Genomic DNA, 20,946 nt, shown 5'->3' with positions numbered 1-20,946 from the left:
ATATTTATTTGTGATTTTCTGTTTGCTGGATCTTAGGAGACCCTGACTCCCTCCGTGTCTAGTGTAGGGAGCCGGTGGTCGTGTCCCCTCACTATTGTAGGGTCTTCAGGCGTTAGATAGTCGAGGTACGTGGATATGCGACCATCCACCTTTGGGGTGTTTGCATAGGCTGAGCAGTCAGGGAGAGTGTGCCAGGTCTCATGCAGGGGTCTCCCTTTTGTTCCTTAGTTGTGGATCCAATGAGTCATAGATTATTTTGCATTGTCTTGTTTCCTGTACACCATCCGTGACATTATAAGCCGCCAAAACCGTCTTAAGCATGGATCCGGTTTCACTTTTGGCTGAACGCTTCCAGGGTCTTTCATTGGAGGTAGCTGATCTCCGTAAGACTTTTTCTCAGTTTCAAGTGACCGGTTCAGCTTGCGTTCATGGAGTTTGTTCTGAGCCTAAGATCTCGCTCCCGGATACGTTCTCCGGGGGTAGTGAGAATTTTGTGCGTTTTAGAGAGGCTTGCAAACTCCATTTTCGCCTTCTTCCCCATTCCTCTCGTGATGAGGAACGGAGGGTGGGGATCATTATATCGCTGCTCAGGGGTAACGCTCAGTCCTGGGCCTTTTCGCTGCCGGAGGGGGCACGGCCCCTCTGTTCAGTGGATGAATTCTTTTTAGCCCTGGGTCAGATATATGATGATCCGGATCGTATTGCTCTGGCTGAGTCTAGACTACGTCTGTTATGCCAGGGTAAACAATCCGCAGAGATATACTGCTCAGAATTTCGGAGATGGGCAGCTGATACTAGTTGGAATGATGCTGCACTCCGAAGTCAATTTTGCCATGGTCTTTCAGAGGGATTGAAAGATGCATTTGCCTTTCATGAGAGGCCTATTTCCTTGGACTCTGCTATGTCTCAGGCCGTTCGTATTGACAGGCGTCTTAGAGAGAGAGGAGAGATCTCTCCTTCCTGTCATACTCTTTCCCGGGACAGTGCAGCGGTCTCATTCTGTGCGCAGGGGTCTCAGTCGCGGTCAGCCCCTTCTGAGCAGGAGCCCATGCAGCTGGGGTTGATTGCCTCTGACAATAGAAGATTCAGCCCGCATGGCAGGGATTGTTTTTGTTGTGGAGGTATAAATCATTTGGCAAATGTTTGTCCCTCTAGGAGATTCAGGCAGTTTTCTGGGAGTAATAAAGAAACAAAAAGGAAAAAATCTTTTAAAAATGTTCCGTCGGTTACTATTGGCAGGGTTGAGGCGGAAATTGAAGGTTTTCCGTTTGCTTGTAGTTCCCGTTTTGTCCTGCCTGCTAGGGTGGCGCTAGAGAGCAGGATCATTTTTTGTGAGATTTTTGTGGATAGTGGAGCAGCTGTCAATCTCATTGATAGTCAATTTGCAATAACTCATGGTTTCCAGGTATGCACTTTGGGAAAGAATATTCCTGTTTTTGCTATTGATTCCGCTCCACTTTCTCAGAAATCATTAAAGGGCATAGTTCACAATATCCGTTTAATTGTGAGTAATACTCATGTTAAGGATGTGTCATGTTTCGTCCTTAGCGGTTTGCCTACTCCTCTAGTGTTGGGGCTACCCTGGCTCACTAAACATAACCCCACCATTGATTGGCAAGCGAGGCAAATAAATGGTTGGAGTGACTTTTGCAGAGAGAATTGCCTCACGACATCTGTTTCTGAGGTTTCTACTAAGATTGTACCACCTTTCCTCTCTGAATTTTCGGATGTCTTCTCTGAGAGTGGAGTTCAGGATTTGCCCCCGCTCAAGGAGTACGATTGCCCTATTAATCTCATCCCAGGCGCCAAAATGCCTAAATCTCGTTTATACAATCTTTCCCAACCTGAGAGGGTCGCTATGCGTACTTATATCTCTGAGAGTCTGAGAAAAGGACACATACGACCCTCAAAGTCACCTGTTGCCGCTGGTTTTTTCTTTAAGAAAAAAGATGGTTCTTTAAGACCTTGTCTGGATTTCAGGGAGCTGAACAGTATCACTATTCGTGACCCTTATCCGCTTCCTCTGATCCCGGACCTGTTTAACCAGGTTGTTTGGGCTAAAGTCTTTTCCAAATTAGACCTAAGAGGGGCATACAACCTGGTCAGGGTCAGAGAAGGAGACGAATGGAAGACGGCCTTCAATACCCCTGAGGGCCATTTTGAGAATTTGGTTATGCCCTTTGGTTTGATGAATGCCCCAGCCGTTTTTCAGCATTTCGTGAACAGCATTTTTTATCATTTAATGGGAAAATTTGTATTAGTGTATTTGGATGACATTTTGATTTTTTCTCCTGATTTCAAAACTCATAAGGAACACTTACGTCAGGTCTTGCTCATCCTGCGGGAGAATAAATTATACGCGAAACTGGAAAAATGTGTGTTTGCGGTTCCAGAAATTCAATTTCTGGGGTTTCTTCTCTCCGCTTCTGGTTTTCGCATGGACCCCGAGAAGGTCCGCGCTGTGCTTGAGTGGGAGCTTCCTGAGAATCAGAAGGCGCTGATGCGTTTTTTGGGCTTTGCCAATTATTACAGGAAGTTTATTTTGAATTATTCCTCTGTTGTTAAACCACTCACTGATATGACCAGAAAGGGGGTAGATTTTTCTTCCTGGTCGGTAGAGGCGCGTAAGGCCTTTTCTAATATCAAGGAGAGTTTTGCTTCCGCTCCCATCCTGGTACAACCTGATCTTTCTTTACCCTTCATAGTTGAGGTTGATGCTTCTGAGGTAGGTGTGGGTGCGGTCTTGTCTCAGGGTTCCTCTCCTGCCAAATGGCGACCGTGTGCCTTTTTCTCGAAGAAACTCTCCTCCGCAGAGAGAAATTACGATGTGGGAGATAGGGAATTGTTGGCCATCAAGTTGGCTTTTGAGGAATGGCGCCATTGGCTAGAGGGAGCCAGACACCCTATTACCGTGTTTACTGACCATAAAAATCTGGCCTACTTGGAGTCAGCCAAGCGTCTGAACCCGAGACAGGCCAGATGGTCTTTGTTCTTTTCAAGGTTTGATTTTGTTGTTACGTTCCGCCCTGGGGTTAAGAATGTGAAGGCAGATGCCCTGTCACGTTGTTTTCCGGGAGGTGGGAATTTTGAAGAACCGGGTCCCATTTTGGCTGAAGGTGTGGTGGTCTCTGCTCTTTTTCCTGAATTGGAGGCAGAGGTGCAGGCAGCCCAGTCAGAGGCTCCTGATCTTTGTCCTCCTGGGAGGTTGTTTGTGCCTCTCACTTTGAGACACAAGATTTTTAAGGAACACCACGATACGGTCCTTGCTGAGCACCCGGGGGCAAGAGCCACACTGGATCTCATCGCTCGGAGATTCTGGTGGCCTGCGCTTCGTAAGTTGGTTGAGGGTTTTGTGGCAGCCTGCAAGACTTGCGCTCGTGCCAAAGTCCCTCATTCACGGCCATCAGGTCCTCTCCTTCCCTTACCCATTCCTTCCCGTCCTTGGACACATCTGTCCATGGACTTCATAACGGACCTGCCTCGTTCCTCGGGGAAGACTGTGATTCTGGTGGTGGTGGACCGTTTTAGCAAAATGGTGCATTTCATCCCTTTTCCGGGTTTGCCCAATGCTAAGACGCTGGCGCAGGCATTCATTGACCACATTGTCAAATTGCATGGTATTCCTTCAGACATAGTCTCTGATAGGGGCACGCAGTTTGTTTCCAGATTCTGGAAGGCTTTCTGTTCTCGTTTGGGGGTTCGGTTGTCATTCTCTTCTGCTTTTCACCCGCAGTCGAATGGCCAGACGGAGCTCGTCAATCAGAACCTGGAGACATATCTGCGCTGTTTTGTGGCGGAGAATCAGGAGGATTGGTGTTCTTTTTTGTCCCTTGCTGAGTTTGCTTTAAATAACTGTCGTCAGGAGTGATAAGTCACCATTTTTTGGTGCATATGGGTTTCATCCGCAGTTTGGGACTTTCTCGGGAGAGGGGTCTTCTGGTTTACCTGATGAGGACAGATTCTCCTCGTCTTTGTCATCTATTTGGCAAAAGATTCAGGATAATCTAAAGAGCATGAGTGAGAGATATAAGCGTGTGGCAGATAAGAGATGTGTGCCTGGTCCGGACCTGAATGTTGGTGATCTGGTGTGGTTGTCTACCAAGAATATCAAATTGAAGGTTCCCTCCTGGAAGTTGGGTCCTAGGTTTATTGGGCCTTACAAGATCCTGTCTGTCATCAATCCTGTTGCCTACCGTCTTGATCTTCCTCAGACTTGGAAGATCCATAATGTTTTTCATAAGTCCTTATTGAAACCTTATGTTCAACCCATTGTACCCTCGCCTTTGCCTCCTCCTCCGATTATGGTTGATGGGAATCTTGAATTTCAGGTCTCTAGGATTGTGGATTCTCGTCTTGTCCGCGGTTCTCTCCAGTACCTCGTTCATTGGGAGGGTTATGGTCCTGAGGAGAGGATGTGGGTCCCAGTGACGGACATTAAGGCCACTCGTCTCATCAGGGCTTTCCATAGGTCCCATCCTGAGAAGGTGGGCTCTGAGTGTCCGGAGTCCACTCTTAGAGGGAGGGGTACTGTCACAACCAGACAGCTGAGAAGCTCTGACAGAAGCCTTTCAGAACCTTCTCCTTGAGTTTTCTTTGTTTTGGTTTCAGTTCCTCATCTCGTTAGCCTCTCTCAGCTGTCATGCAGTTGGACTGACTGCTTCCCTTTAAATTCCTCCCCATAATGCAGTAGTGTGCGGCTTATACAACTTCCTGGAGTGTGTGTGCATGCTGTTCCTATATCCCAGTCTTCTGCAAGATAAGTGCTGTATATTTATTTGTGATTTTCTGTTTGCTGGATCTTAGGAGACCCTGACTCCCTCCGTGTCTAGTGTAGGGAGCCGGTGGTCGTGTCCCATCACTATTGTAGGGTCTTCAGGCGTTAGATAGTCGAGGTACGTGGATATGCGACCATCCACAACTAAGGAACAAAAGGGAGACCCCTACATGAGACCTGCCACTCTCCCTAATTGCTCAGCCTATGCGAACACCCCAAAGGTGGATGGGCGCATATCCACGTACCTCGGCTATCTAATACCTGAAGACCCTACAATAGTGAGGGGACACGACCACCGGCTCCCTACACAAGACACGGAGGGAGTCAGGGTCACCTGAAAATCCAGCAGACAGAAAATCACAAATAAAGGAACAGCACTTATCTTGCAGAGGACTGAGGAATAGAAACAGCATGCACACACACTCCAGGAAGTTGTATAAGCCGCAACCTAATGCATCATGGGGAGGAACTTAACCACCTCCGGACCGCTGTACGCACAGACGCGTCCTGGAGGTGGTTGATTCATTCCGCCTGGACGCATATACGCGTCATCTCGCGAGACGCGAGATTTCCTGTGAACGCGCGCACACAGGCGCGCGCGCTCACAGGAACGGAAGGTAAGAGAGTTGATCTCCAGCCTGCCAGCGGCGATCGTTCGCTGGCAGGCTGGAGATGTGTTTTTTTTTAACCCTAACAGGTATATTAGACGCTGTTTTGATAACAGCGTCTAATATACCTGCTACCTGGTCCTCTGGTGGTCCCCTTTGTTTGGATCGACCACCAGAGGACACAGGTAGCTCAGTAAAGTCCCACCAAGCACCACTACACTACACTACACCCCCCCCCCGTCACTTATTAACCCCTTATTCACCCTTGATCACCCCTGATCACCCCATATAGACTCCCTGATCACCCCCCTGTCATTGATTACCCCCCTGTCATTGATCAACCCCCTGTAAAGCTCCATTCAGACGTCCGCATGATTTTTACGGATCCACTGATAGATGGATCGGATCCGCAAAACGCATCCGGACGTCTGAATGAAGCCTTACAGGGGCGTGATCAATGACTGTGGTTATCACCCCATATAGACTCCCTGATCACCCCCCTGTCATTGATTACACCCCTGTCATTGATTACCCCCCTGTAAAGCTCCATTCAGACGTCCGCATGATTTTTACGGATCCACTGATAGATGGATCCGATCAGCAAAACGCATCCGGACGTCTGAATGAAGCTTTACAGGGGCATGATCAATGACTGTGGTGATCACCCCATATAGACTCCCTGATCACCCCCCTGTAAAGCTCCATTCAGATGTCCGCATGATTTTTACGGATGCACTGATAGATGGATCCGATCCGCAAAACGCATCCGGACGTCTGAATGAAGCTTTACAGGGGCATGATCAATGACTGTGGTGATCACCCCATATAGACTCCCTGATCACCCCCCTGTAAAGCTCCATTCAGATGTCCGCATGATTTTTACGGATGCACTGATAGATGGATCCGATCCGCAAAACGCATCCGGACGTCTGAATGAAGCTTTACAGGGGCATGATCAATGACTGTGGTGATCACCCCATATAGACTCCCTGATCACCCCCCTGTAAAGCTCCATTCAGATGTCCGCATGATTTTTACGGATGCACTGATAGATGGATCCGATCCGCAAAACGCATCCGGACGTCTGAATGAAGCTTTACAGGGGCATGATCAATGACTGTGGTGATCACCCCATATAGACTCCCTGATCACCCCCCTGTAAAGCTCCATTCAGATGTCCGCATGATTTTTACGGATGCACTGATAGATGGATCCGATCCGCAAAACGCATCCGGACGTCTGAATGAAGCTTTACAGGGGCATGATCAATGACTGTGGTGATCACCCCATATAGACTCCCTGATCACCCCCCTGTAAAGCTCCATTCAGATGTCCGCATGATTTTTACGGATGCACTGATAGATGGATCCGATCCGCAAAACGCATCCGGACGTCTGAATGAAGCCTTACAGGGGCGTGATCAATGACTGTGGTTATTACCCCATATAGACTCCCTGATCACCCCCCTGTCATTGATTACACCCCTGTCATTGATCACCCCCCTGTAAAGCTCCATTCAGATGTCCGCATGATTTTTACGGATGCACTGATAGATGGATCGGATCCGCAAAACGCATCCGGACGTCTGAATGAAGCCTTACAGGGGCATGATCAATGACTGTGGTGATCACCCCATATAGACTCCCTGATCACCCCCCTGTAAAGCTCCATTCAGATGTCCGCATGATTTTTACGGATGCACTGATAGATGGATCCGATCCGCAAAACGCATCCGGATGTCTGAATGAAGCCTTACAGGGGCATGATCAATGACTGTGGTGATCACCCCATATAGACTCCCTGATCACCCCCTTGTAAAGCTCCATTCAGATGTCCGCATGATTTTTACGGATGCACTGATAGATGGATCGGATCCGCAAAACGCATACGGACGTCTGAATGAAGCCTTACAGGGGCGTGATCAATGACTGTGGTTATCACCCCATATAGACTCCCTGATCACCCCCCTGTCATTGATTACACCCCTGTCATTGATCAACCCCCTGTAAAGCTCCATTCAGATGTCCGCATGATTTTTACGGATGCACTGATAGATGGATCGGATCCGCAAAACGCATCCGGACGTCTGAATGAAGCCTTACAGGGGCGTGATCAATGACTGTGGTTATCACCCCATATAGACTCCCTGATCACCCCCCTGTCATTGATTACCCCCCTGTCATTGATTACCCCCCTGTAAAGCTCCATTCAGACGTCCGCATGATTTTTACGGATCCACTGATAGATGGATCGGATCCGCAAAACGCATCCGGACGTCTGAATGAAGCCTTACAGGGGCGTGATCAATGACTGTGGTTATCACCCCATATAGACTCCCTGATCACCCCCCTGTCATTGATCAACCCCCTGTAAAGCTCCATTCAGATGTCCGCATGATTTTTACGGATGCACTGATAGATGGATCGGATCCGCAAAACACATACGGACGTCTGAATGAAGCCTTACACGGGCGTGATCAATGACTGTGGTTATCACCCCATATAGACTCTCTGATCACCCCCCTGTCATTGATCACCCCCCTGTCATTGATCACCCCCCCTGTCATTGATCACTCCCCCTGTCATTGATCACCCCCCCCTGTCATTGATCACCCCCCTGTCATTGATCACTCCCCCTGTCATTGATCACCCCCCCTGTCATTGATCACCCCCCCTGTCAGGCTCCATTCAGACATTTTTTTGGCCCAAGTTAGCGGATTTTTTTTTTTTTTTTCTTACAAAGTCTCATATTCCACTAACTTGTGTCAAAAAATAAAATCTCACATGAACTCACCATACCCCTCACGGAATCCAAATGCGTAAAATTTTTTAGACATTTATATTCCAGACTTCTTCTCACGCTTTAGGGCCCCTAGAATGCCAGGGCAGTATAAATACCCCACATGTGACCCCATTTCGGAAAGAAGACACCCCCAGGTATTCCGTGAGGGGCATATTGAGTCCATGAAAGATTGAAATTTTTGTCCCAAGTTAGCGGAACGGGAGACTTTGTGAGAAAAAAATTAAAAATATCAATTTCCGCTAACTTGTGCCAAAAATTTTTTTTTTCTATGAACTCGCCATGCCCCTCATTGAATACCTTGGGGTGTCTTCTTTCCAAAATGGGGTCACATGTGGGGTATTTATACTGCCCTGGCATTCTAGGGGCCCCAAAGCGTGAGAAGAAGTCTGGTATCCAAATGTCTAAAAATGCCCTCCTAAAAGGAATTTGGGCACCTTTGCACATCTAGGCTGCAAAAAAGTGTCACACATCTGGTATCGCCGTACTCAGGAGAAGTTGGGGAATGTGTTTTGGGGTGTCATTTTACATATACCCATGCTGGGTGAGAGAAATATCTTGGTCAAATGCCAACTTTGTATAAAAAAATGGGAAAAGTTGTCTTTTGCCAAGATATTTCTCTCACCCAGCAAGGGTATATGTAAAATGACACCCCAAAACACATTCCCCAACTTCTCCTGAATACGGCGATACCACATGTGTGACACTTTTTTGCAGCCTAGGTGGGCAAAGGGGCCCATATTCCAAAGAGCACCTTTAGGATTTCACAGGTCATTTACCTACTTACCACACATTAGGGCCCCTGGAAAATGCCAGGGCAGTATAACTACCCCACAAGTGACCCCATTTTGGAAAGAAGACACCCCAAGGTATTCCGTGAGGGGCATGGCAAGTTCCTAGAATTTTTTATTTTTTGTCACAAGTTAGTGGAAAATGATGATTTTTTTTTTTTTTTTTTTTATACAAAGTCTCATATTCCACTAACTTGTGACAAAAAATAAAAACTTCCATGAACTCACTATGCCCATCAGCGAATACCTTGGGGTGTCTTCTTTCCAAAATGGGGTCACTTGTGGGGTAGTTATACTGCCCTGGCATTCTAGTGGCCCAAATGTGTGGTAAGGAGTTTGAAATCAAATTCTGTAATAAATGACCTGTGAAATCCGAAAGGTGCTCTTTGGAATATGGGCCCCTTTGCCCACCTAGGCTGCAAAAAAGTGTCACACATCTGGTATCTCCGTACTCAGGAGAAGGTGGGGAATGTGTTTTGGGGTGTAATTTTACATATACCCCTGCTGGGTGAGAGAAATATCTTGGCAAAAGACAACTTTTCCCATTTTTTTATACAAAGTTGGCATTTGACCAAGATATTTCTCTCACCCAGCATGGGTATATGTAAAAAGACACCCCAAAACACATTCCCCAACTTCTACTGAATACGGAGATACCAGATGTGTGACACTTTTTTGCAGCCTAGGTGGGCAAAGGGGCCCACATTCCAAAGAGCACCTTTCGGATTTCACTCGTCATTTTTTACAGAATTTGATTTCAAACTCCTTACCACACATTTGGGCCCCTAGAATGCCAGGGCAGTATAACTACCCCACAAGTGACCCCATTTTGGAAAGAAGAGACCCCAAGGTATTCGCTGATGGGCATAGTGAGTTCATGGAAGTTTTTATTTTTTGTCACAAGTTAGTGGAATATGAGACTTTGTATGAAAAAAAAAAAAAAAAAAAAAAAATCATCATTTTCCACTAACTTGTGACAAAAAATAAAAAATTCTAGGAACTTGCCATGCCCCTCACGAAATACCTTGGGGTGTCTTCTTTCCAAAATGGGGTCACTTGTGGGGTAGTTATACTGCCCTGGCATTCTAGGGGCCCAAATGTGTGGTAAGGAGTTTGAAATCAAATTCTGTAAAAAATGACGAGTGAAATCCGAAAGGTACTCTTTGGAATATGGGCCCCTTTGCCCACCTAGGCTGCAAAAAAGTGTCACACATCTGGTATTGCCGTACTCAGGAGAAGGTGGGGAATGTGTTTTGGGGTGTCTTTTTACATATACCCATGCTGGGTGAGAGAAATATCTTGGCAAAAGACAACTTTTCCCATTTTTTTATACAAAGTTGGCATTTGACCAAGATATTTATCTCACCCAGCATGGGTATATGTAAAAAGACACCCCAAAACACATTCCTCAACTTCTCCTGAATACAGAGATACCAGATGTGTGACACTTTTTTGCAGCCTAGGTGGGCAAAGGGGCCCATATTCCAAAGAGCACCTTTCGGATTTCACTCGTCATTTTTTACAGAATTTGATTTCAAACTCCTTACCACACATTTGGGCCCCTAGAATGCCAGGGCAGTATAACTACCCCACAAGTGACCCCATTTTGGAAAGAAGAGACCCCAAGGTATTTCGTGATGGGCATAGTGAGTTCATAGAAGTTTTTATTTTTTGTCACAAGTTAGTGGAATATGAGACTTTGTAAGAAAAAAAAAAAAAAAAAATCATCATTTTCCGCTAACTTGTGACAAAAAATAAAAAGTTCTATGAACTCACTATGCCCATCAGCGAATACCTTAGGGTGTGTACTTTCCGAAATGGGGTCATTTGTGGGGTGTTTGTACTGTCTGGGCATTGTAGAACCTCAGGAAACATGACAGGTGCTCAGAAAGTCAGAGCTGCTTCAAAAAGCGGAAATTCACATTTTTGTACCATAGTTTGTAAACGCTATAACTTTTACCCAAACCATTTTTTTTTTACCCAAACATTTTTTTTTTATCAAAGACATGTAGAACTATAAATTTAGAGCAAAATTTCTATATGGATCTCGTTTTTTTTTGCAAAATTTTACAACTGAAAGTGAAAAATGTCTTTTTTTGGCAAAAAAATCGTTAAATTTCGAATAATAACAAAAAAAGTAAAAATGTCAGCAGCAATGAAATACCACCAAATGAAAGCTCTATTAGTGAGAAGAAAAGGAGGTAAAATTCATTTGGGTGGTAAGTTGCATGATCGAGCAATAAACGGTGAAAGTAGTGTAGGTCAGAAGTGTAAAAAGTGGCCTGGTCTTTCAGGGTGTTTAAGCACTGGGGGCTGAGGTGGTTAAAGGGAAGCAATCAGTCCAACTGCATGACAGCTGAGATAGACTAACGAGATGAGGAACTTAACCAAAACAAAGAAACTCAAGGAGGAGGATCTGGAAAGCTCCTGTCAGAGCTTCTCAGCTGTCTAGTTGTGACAGGTATTTGGTTCGGCTGGGGTGGCAATTTGTGCTGCACTTTGGTATTTGATTCGGCTGGGGTGGTATTTTGTGTTGCACTAAGGTACTGCTGGCCCTGCCTACTTTTGTTGTCCAAGTCACCTTCTGTTGCCCCACCTTCTGTCAATCTGGATCCACCTACTACATGCGGCCACTTTTAGTTTTTTTTCCAAGGCCACTTTAAAGGGCTTCTGTCACCCCACTAAACTCATTTTTTTTTTTGGGGTACTTATAATCCCTATACTGCGATATATCTATACATTATGTTATTAATCATTTTCGTTCTGTAGATAAGGCAAAAAACTTACTTTTATAATATGCTAAATACCTGTCTACCAGCAAGTAGGGCGTCTACTTGCTGGTAGCAGCCGCAAAAAACCGCCCCCTCCTCCTGTTGATTGACAGGGCCAGCCGCAATCTCCTCCTCCGGCTGGTCCTGTCTGCATTTCAAAAGTCGCGCGCCTGTCTTGATTCGGCGCAGGCGCTCTGAGAGAAGGAGGCTCGCCTCCTCAGCACTCCCTCAGTGCGCCTGTGCCGATGACGTCACCGAAAGAGAAGACGTCATCGGCGCAGGCGCACTGAGGGAGTGCTGAGGAGGCGAGCCTCCTTCTCTCAGAGCGCCTGCGCCGAATCAAGACAGGTGCGCGATTTTTGAAATGCAGACAGGCCCAGCCGGAGGAGGAGATCGCGGCTGGCCCTGTCAATCAACAGGAGGAGGGGGCGGTTTTTTGCGGCTGCTACCAGCAAGTAGACGCCCTACTTGCTGGTAGACAGGTAATTAGCATATCATAAAAGTACGTTTTTTGCCTTATCTACAGAACGGAAATGATTAATAACATAATGTATAGATATATCGCAGTATAGGGATTATAAGTACCCCAAAAAAAAAATATTAGTTTAGTGGGGTGACAGAAGCCCTTTAAGTTCCAGTCCACCCCTGAATACCACTGCTTAGCGAATATATTTTGATCAAAAATATCCGTGACCACCTGCCATGGCAAGGTGACTTTTGTCTGGATGGGAACCTACTCTATTTAATACCTGTCTTTATGCCATTGGGCATCTAATTCCAGGAGAGCAGGACCCACACATATACTGTGCCTGCTACAAGGCAATAATTAGGCTTATATAGAGAGAATTGTGGGAGATTTTTTTTATTTATTTGTGTAGTACTAATGATTGTCTATATAGGCCCTGAAGGGAAACACCACTGATGGGGAAGCTACAGCCCCACCCCCCAGCTCTTCTGACAGCAAACAGCCATATCCATATACTATATAATATTAATGTAATCAATGTTTCCTAATATGTATATGTGACAGTAAAGTAATTACACCTCAGACTTCCAGTATGAAGTCTGTCATAGATCCTCAGCATAGTAATTACCGATTAAGGTGACTCTATTCTAATTTATGTACTAGTAATGCCAACATGTTCTAATAGTCCACAGCCTCTTGAGTATGGCTTTGGTGGTTATTATTTGTCAGGGTTTGTTAAACACCGATAATTATTACAAGAAAATCATTAGTGACTCGCTTACTAATTGTTATGTCTATTGGCAGGCACAGATGTAGTGATTTCATCTGAAAGGTGTGGCATTTTATTACCTTGTGTAATCAATGACAGACTTCAAACCTTAAAGGCATCATTCTGTCTTATGCCCATCAGAGCTATGCTGAAGCAGCTGGAGCCACTCAGTCCTCATCCATCCATAGGCAGGGCATGCATATTTGGCCAACCAGCCTGTACATGTGAAGGGGTTGTCTCAAATTGACAACCCACTTTCAAATGAAGCTCCTCCATCAATCAGCTTATTGCTCTGCATAAGGCTACATGCACACAAACGTTGCTTGTTTCCGTATCCGTTCAGTTTTTTTTTTTGCGGATAGGATGCAGACCCATTGATTTCAATGGGTCTGCAAAAAATGCGGACAGCACACCGTGTGCTATCCGCATCCGTATGTCCGTTCCGTAGCCCCGCAAAAAAATATAACGTCCTATTCTTGTCCGTTTTAGGCATTGTTACAATGGATCCGCAAAAAAGACCGGATGGAATACAGATGTCATCCCTTTTTTTTTTTGTGGATGCGCAATTTGCGGACCGCAAAACACATACGGTCGTGTGCATGTAGCCTAAGGCTGCTGAAACCCAGGTGAAGATGATGTTGGAGGAGACTATGTAGCTAAATAAGCTGCTGTTTTAATCATCCTCCACAATTTATATTATAGGGCAGCCTAGAGTGGTGGATCTAGAATGTCCTAGTAGTACATATATACAGAGGTTGCCATGTTCCATTATTGGGAGTATTGAGAATGACTATTACCAACTTAACAACCATAGAGAATGCATAGCTGTCAGGTCATGGTTGACAAGATAGTTTTAGGACATCCAATAGACCAAGCAAACTAGGAGACTAGGTCTTTCTGATTTAATGAATTGCCCAAACAATATGAAGGGATACCCCATTGTGGGAATCATGGAGATTGACCCTAACTTAAGTTTGTGGTCCTTACAACTGATCACTGTATCATAATATGACTAGAACCATGTAACACTCACAGATTGGAGGAGATCTTGGCTCTCTTTCTCCTTCTCATCCCAGGTAGGAAATTGTTGTTCACTTTTCATTAATTGCTCTTCAATTTTGTTGCGTAATGCAATATTTGATTGTTCCAGGCACTGACAGTGCTTCATAAAATCAGCAAGTCTCTCATTGAGCTGTCTCATTGTCTCTTTCTGATCGGTTGATGAGAAGCCATTATCCGTTGACATCATCACAAGCTTTTTCAAGCTGAAATTTTGAATATTCACAGTATTAATTATGGGAAGGTACAGAACATCTCAAGCTCTGGAGGACCAGTCATGTCTAGCAATTACACAGACATCTCATTGTCTTGAATGACATTGTGTTATGCTTTATTTCCACCTTGATGGTGCTAGAGTAAAATCAAACACTTGTAAAAAATGAAGATATGGCACTCAATATCTGGAGGACTGCTCAAAGCAAATTACTGTATTATTACTACTACTATAACAGTTCTCAATTATTAAAAGATTTAAAATATCATACAAGATACGTAAGTTGTACAGAAATTAAATAACAAAAGGATAAAACATCACAAATGACGGTAAGGTAAAAATCACTTGAGGTATAAATGTGTATGTCAGACAGCTTATAGGTGCTTTCTGAATTTCTGATTAGTCCACCACAGAAAAATTGGTTATCAGCACTATATAGGCTGTTTGTCAGTAATTCTCTGAGATTGTCGATAGTCACCAATTCTTCAGTTAGTAAAATAATAAGCGATTCTTGATGTTATAACGCAATGTTAGACTTTTATGAAAGAGTCATATTATTCTTATATCACAGTTCTTAAATTTGTAAAATTGTAGAAATTCGGGAATTATTAGCTCTGGGTGGCGTCCCACCTATTATCGAGCTGCCTTATTCCCTTACCTCCAACCTCTGAGTGCGGCTTTTTCCTTTTGGTCGCCGTTCCTTCAGCGTCCCACGTGTTCAGCTTCTCCTTAGCTTCAATTAGGTGAAGAGTGGAACTGTGTCTTTCCAGGAAGCTATCAAGCATAAGTCTTTATGTAGGACGGATCAGTCACTTGAGAGGTTATTAAAAACGGAGGTAGAGTTGTAAGTGTCCTTGCGTACGCCAGAATGGTGGTAATGTGGGGTCCAGATTCCTCCCAGACGCGTTTCGAAGTCCCAAAAGGTACTGACTTCTTCCTCACTGACGCGTTTCTTCCTCACTGACTTCTTCCTACCAGACGCGTTTCGAAGTCCCAAAAGGTACTGACTTCTTCCTCACTGAGGAAGAAGTCAGTACCTTTTGGGACTTCGAAACGCGTCTGGGAGGAATCTGGACCCCACATTACCACCCTTCTGGCGTACGCAAGGACACTTACAACTCTACCTCCGTTTTTAATAACCTCTCAAGTGACTGATCCGTCCTACATAAAGACTTATGCTTGATAGCTTCCTGGAATGACACAGTTCCACTCTTCACCTAATTGAAGCTAAGGAGAAGCTGAACACGTGGGACGCTGAAGGAACGGCGACCAAAAGGAAAAAGCCGCACTCAGAGGTTGGAGGTAAGGGAATAAGGCAGCTCGATAATAGGTGGGACGCCACCCAGAGCTAATAATTCCCAAATTTCTACAATTTTACAAATTTAAGAACTGTGATATAAGAAAAATATGACTCTTTCATAAAAGTCTAACATTGCGTTATAACATCAAGAATCGCTTATTATTTTACTAACTGAAGAATTGGTGACTATCGACAATCTCAGAGAATTACTAACAAACAGCCTATAAAGTGCTGATAACCAATTTTTCTGTGGTGGACTAATCAGAAATTCAGAAAGCACCTATAAGCTGTCTGACATACACATTTATACCTCAAGTGATTTTTACCTTACCGTCATTTGTGATGTTTTATCCTTTTGTTATTTAATTTCTGTACAACTTACGTATCTTGTATGATATTTTAAATCTTTTAATAATTGAGAACTGTTATAGTAGTAGTAATAATAAAGTAATTTGCTTTGAGCAGTCCTCCAGATATTGAGTGCCATATCTTCATTTTTTACTAATTATTAACCTCTTGGTGTTTTTGGAGTTAACACTTAGATAGTGAGCACCTTTTCTCTCCTACGGATTGGTAGAGCCACCCCATTCTGTGAACAAAATCAAACACTTACTGGCAGATTTTGCCACAGATTAAAGATTATCTTAGGGGGTCTTTGCAGCGGGGGGCACTTTTTTTTAGTCAACTTATTGCAAAGGATCTTTCCTGACAAATAAATGCCCAAAGCAGAGAAAACTTTAAACAGGACTGTTCTGAACAATTTGACTTAAAGGGGTTATCCAACCCCTATAATGCCCAGCAAAATGCCTGGGAACCACATACAGATAATACTTACCCCGCTCCCCAACACCCGCGTCACTCCTGATGCCCGCACAACCACCACTGTATCTCCCCGTCTCACGGATCAAAACACCTGGTGACGGTGGTGGTGGTGGGGGGTGGTGTGCAGCCAATAGCAGGCCCTGACGGGCGGGTGACACCAGGAAGGCTCGTTCCCATTGTGGCCTGCTATTGGCAGCCCCCCGTTGCCGGATTTTTGGGTTGGATAACCCCTTTTAAGGGAACCTGTCATCAACTTTATTTTGTCCATACTAACGGCAGAATAAAGTAGAGACAGGCGAGTTGATTTCAGCGGCCTGTCATTTATAAGTTAAAAGTAAGTGGTTGCCGAAAATCAATATCATAATTATTGCAGACTTGACCTGGAAAAGAGTCCTGGCCACCTGAGAAGAGTCCTGGTTATTCATGAATTCCTGCTCTCCTGCCCACCTGCTGATGACTGACAGTCTTCTACCTAGTTTTCTCCCTTTCTCTCTAGGAGACAACTGCCAGTCATCAGCAGTTGGGCGGGAGAGCAGGAGATTATGGATAACCATGACTCTTCTCAGGTAGATTTGACTCTTTTCAAGGTTTGTGCTGCAATGATTATGATGCTGGTTCTCAGCAACCACTTACTTTTAGCTCATGAATGACACACCGCTGAAATCAGCATTTCTGTCACTATTTTATGCTGCCCTCATTGAGATCAGCATAAAGTTTATGACAGGTTCCCTTTAAGCTCGTGTGATCATCATATTGTGCCAAAACACTAGACAGCCTTCACCAGTGATTTTGGTCATCATTGGAATCTCATGGAAAATGTACAATGGGGGTCATTTATTATCCAGAAATGCGCCTATATTTAGGCGTATTTCCAACGCAGATTGCGGCGTAAAGGTTATTTGCACTGCAATCTGCGACTTTTCTCCCCTCACGCCAGGTCTAAAAAGGTGGGCGAGGCGTGGGTGAGGAATGGGACAGGCCGGCGGGCCTGTCTCATTCATCATTTTCTACACCTGTTTTAGGCGTAGAAAATGGTCTAGGAAGCTCAGAAGATGTCTTACGTTTAGAACTGGCGCTGGATGTGGGCAGTTATGTTGAGACTGGCGCCTCTTCATAACTTTCTCTAAAGTTGGGGGCCAGTCTTAATAAATGGCCCCAAATTTATTAAAATAGGAAAACAAAGTTGTAAAGCCTCAATTACACTGCAGTATTTTGGTCAGTGATTTCCATGAGTGATTTTGAGCCAAAACCCGGAGTGGAGCCTCCACAGACATAAGGTATAAGGGAAAGATCTGCACCTGTTCTGTGTTTAGACCCGCACCTGGTTTTGGCTCAAAACCACTCATGGAAATCACTGACCGAACACTGACTGTGTGAATGAGGCCTAATGTAAATTGCAGTAATGTCATTGAGGCGTCACAGTGGAGACTAACCTTAATTAGGTATCATTGGCAGTATATTAGTATTGACTAAGGCTGGCCTTAGACTTTAGATAGCTATCCCTCATGACATATGCAGGCTTGCTAAGTGTGCATGTGTTCTGAATGGGGACAGAAAGCTGCTGCTGGAAAACTCTGCCTGCACCTTATGAAAGGATCGGGCATGTTAAATTTCAAAGCTGGGACACCCTCATAGACATTAGATGGTTGGTCAGTCATATGGCCAGATATATACACAAGTAGTTGCTTGACAAGTACAGATCATACATTAGCAATTAGAAGAGATGAGCGAATCGAAGCTGACAAAGTGGAATTTGATCCGAATTTCAGGAAACATTTGATTCCCACTGAAGCTCAATTTTCTCGCGCTTCGTGGTAACGAATAGTGATGAGCGGCAGGGGTCATATTCGAATTCGTGATATTTCACAAATATTTTGTAGAATATTCGTGATATATTCGCAAATTCGTATATTCGTTATATTCTACATTCTTTTTTTTTTACATGGTAATGATTGCGTAATATGGGAATATTGCGCGCTCAATACAGGCGTGAGTCAAAAACAAATATATAGCACTATAGAATATAGTGCTATATATTAGTTTTTAGAATAGTCGTCATTTTTTCCGTCTGAACACATGATTCCTCCCTGCTTCTTGCTTGTGGTTCAATGAGTCATTGGCCCACAAGCAACTTAAGCTGGGAGGAATCATGACTTCAGATGGAAAAAAATGACAAATATTCAAAAAAACGAATATATAGCACTATATTCAATATAGTGCTATATATTTGTTTTTTAGAATATTCGTCATTTTTCAGTGTTCAGATGGAAAAAATGACGAATATTCTAAAAAACTAATGATTCCTCCCTGCTTAAGTTGCTTGTGGGCCAATGACTCATTGGCCCACAAGCAAGAAGCAGGGAGGAATCATGTGTTCAGATGGAAAAAAATTACGAATATTCATCATTATGAATATATAGCACTATAATCTAAATATTAAAATTCGCTATTCGAATATTCGCGCTCAACACTAGTAACGAATCACATTTTTTCTAAAATGGCTGCTGCACGTGTGAGGACACGGAGAAAGGAACTCTGGGAAGGCGGGATTACCCTTAATGCCATGCATGCAGCAAATCAGCTGCCAGCCAGCCCTGTGATGTCACAGCCCTATAAATAGCGGCAGCCATCTTAGATTCTGCCATTTACCAGTGTACTTAGTGCAGTAAGAGACTTCAGCAGGCGCCAGGGAAAGTGTTAGAAAAAACTTCATTGTGCTAAAAAAATTATTTACAAGTGAAGGAAAGATTATTCAAGGTGTAGGGAAAGGAAAGGGAGAAATCATTCCACAGCATTTATGTTGAACAGGGTTCAGTAGGGGAGGCTACAGCCTGGGTAATAGGACCAATCCTATTACACCTTGCTGCACTGACTGGGGATCCAAATTGGCATTATACAGCTCTGTAATTCCAGCAAACCGTTCTTATTAGGGTGCAAGTGCTGTTTGATACAGGCATTAACGGTTTATTACAAGGAAATATTTCTACGTCTTATTTGCCCTTGTGCGGTGCATATGTTATATGTTCTAAAGCATTTTTTGGCTTGTATTAGTGCGAAAAAGGGCTTATTAGCCTTTTGTTTGTGAAGTGCTAAAATTACAGCCCTTTTTATCGTGTATTAGTGGCAAAAGTAAAATATATTTGCCGTTCAGCTGTGCAGTTATATGTTCTAAAGCCCTTTTTGTCGTGTATTAGTTGAAAAAGAAAAAATATACTTGCCAGTCAGCGGTGCAGTTATTTGTTCTAAAGCCTTTTGTGGCGTGTATTAGTGGAAAAATAAAAAATATATTTGCTGTTCAGCGGTACAGTTATGTGTTCTAAAGCCTTTTGTGTCGTGTATTAGTGGAAAAAGAAAAAATATATTTGCCGGTCAGCGGTGCAGCTATATGTTTTAAATCCTTTTGTGGCATGTATTAGTGGAAAAAGAAAAAATATATTTGCCGGTCAGCGGTGCAGTCATATGTTCTAAAGCCCGTTTTGCTGTGTATTAGTGGCACCAAAAAAATATATTTGCCATTCAGCGGTGCAGTTATATGTTGTAAAGCCTTTTGTGGCGTGTATTAGTGGCAAAATAAAAATATATTTGCCGTTCAGCGGTGCAGTTATATGTTGTAAAGCCCTTTTTGTCATGTAATAGTGGCAAAATAAAAATATATTTGCCGTTCAGCGGTCCAGTTATATGTTCTTAAGCCTTCTGTGGCATGTATAAATGGAAAAAAATAAGGGCCTTTTTGCCTTTCAGCGGTGCAGTTATAAAGCCCTTTTTTATGTGTATTAGTGGGAAAAAAGGGCTTAATAGCCGTTGTATGGTAAAGTGAGAAAATTGCTGACTTTTTTGGGGTGTTTTAATTTCCTTTTTATTTACTTATTTGATCTAACAGTATGTCAGACAAAGAAGTGCCAGGCCCTGCACAGGGGAGTGGCAGAGGCCTAAATGTTTCTGGTGCAGGCAGAGGTCGCAGCAGAGTAAGGGGCCATGGCAGCAGGGGTCACTTTGAGAGGCCTGAGCTCCCAGTGTCAGCTAGCGGTCGTGTTTTGTCCAGCAACCCAGCAGTTCTTGAATAGTAGATTCGATCATCTCTGTTTTGGATCCACTCCTGTTTTTTTTGGCATTAGAAATACTGATGGATTACTGACCAAATGCTGACCGAGTGAAGGCGGATGCTCAACAGATAGAATCCGTTTTTTGAGGGTTATTTTTCTGACGGATCAGAGGAAAGGCAAAATAATCAGTGACGTCAACATAAACTTACTGCTGACACCCTCTCCACTCTGTCGGGGGGCTCGACTTGTGCAGCGGACCGGACACCTCAGGGGGGATGTGTGGTGAGTGTACTAGTGATGAGATGCCAAAGATAGTAGTACTGACAGCTCAGTTGTCCCCTGGGGCTGGCGTGCAATGGATGAGAAGACAGCCCTAAATCCTCCGGGGCAGTCTCTATTGCAGGGAACACCAGCAAGATGGAAGTTGAGGTGCTCTTGATGGCAATATGTATGCTTAGGGTGCTTTGGCGGCTGGGCCCATGTGTTGAGTTTGTGACACCAGCACCGCCAGGTGCAATGAGGAGATGGAG

The 20,946-nt window shown here is 44.1% G+C and overlaps 1 protein-coding gene across 2 annotated transcripts in view; it reads right to left on the bottom strand.

The window, feature by feature from the left end:
* KRT222 (keratin 222) overlaps positions 1 to 20,946 on the bottom strand; it is a 90,748-nt gene that overhangs the window by 48,038 nt on the left and 21,764 nt on the right. For both annotated transcript variants that reach the window (XM_040437381.1, XM_040437382.1), the window contains one exon: positions 14,012 to 14,243. In XM_040437381.1, coding sequence (XP_040293315.1) covers positions 14,012 to 14,243 — 232 coding nt within the window. The remainder of the gene's footprint in view (positions 1 to 14,011; positions 14,244 to 20,946) is intronic.

Source organism: Bufo bufo, chromosome 6 (genome assembly GCF_905171765.1).
Source record: "Bufo bufo chromosome 6, aBufBuf1.1, whole genome shotgun sequence".
Taxonomy (NCBI): domain Eukaryota; kingdom Metazoa; phylum Chordata; class Amphibia; order Anura; family Bufonidae; genus Bufo; species Bufo bufo.
This window is presented reverse-complemented; position numbering and strand designations above follow the sequence as displayed.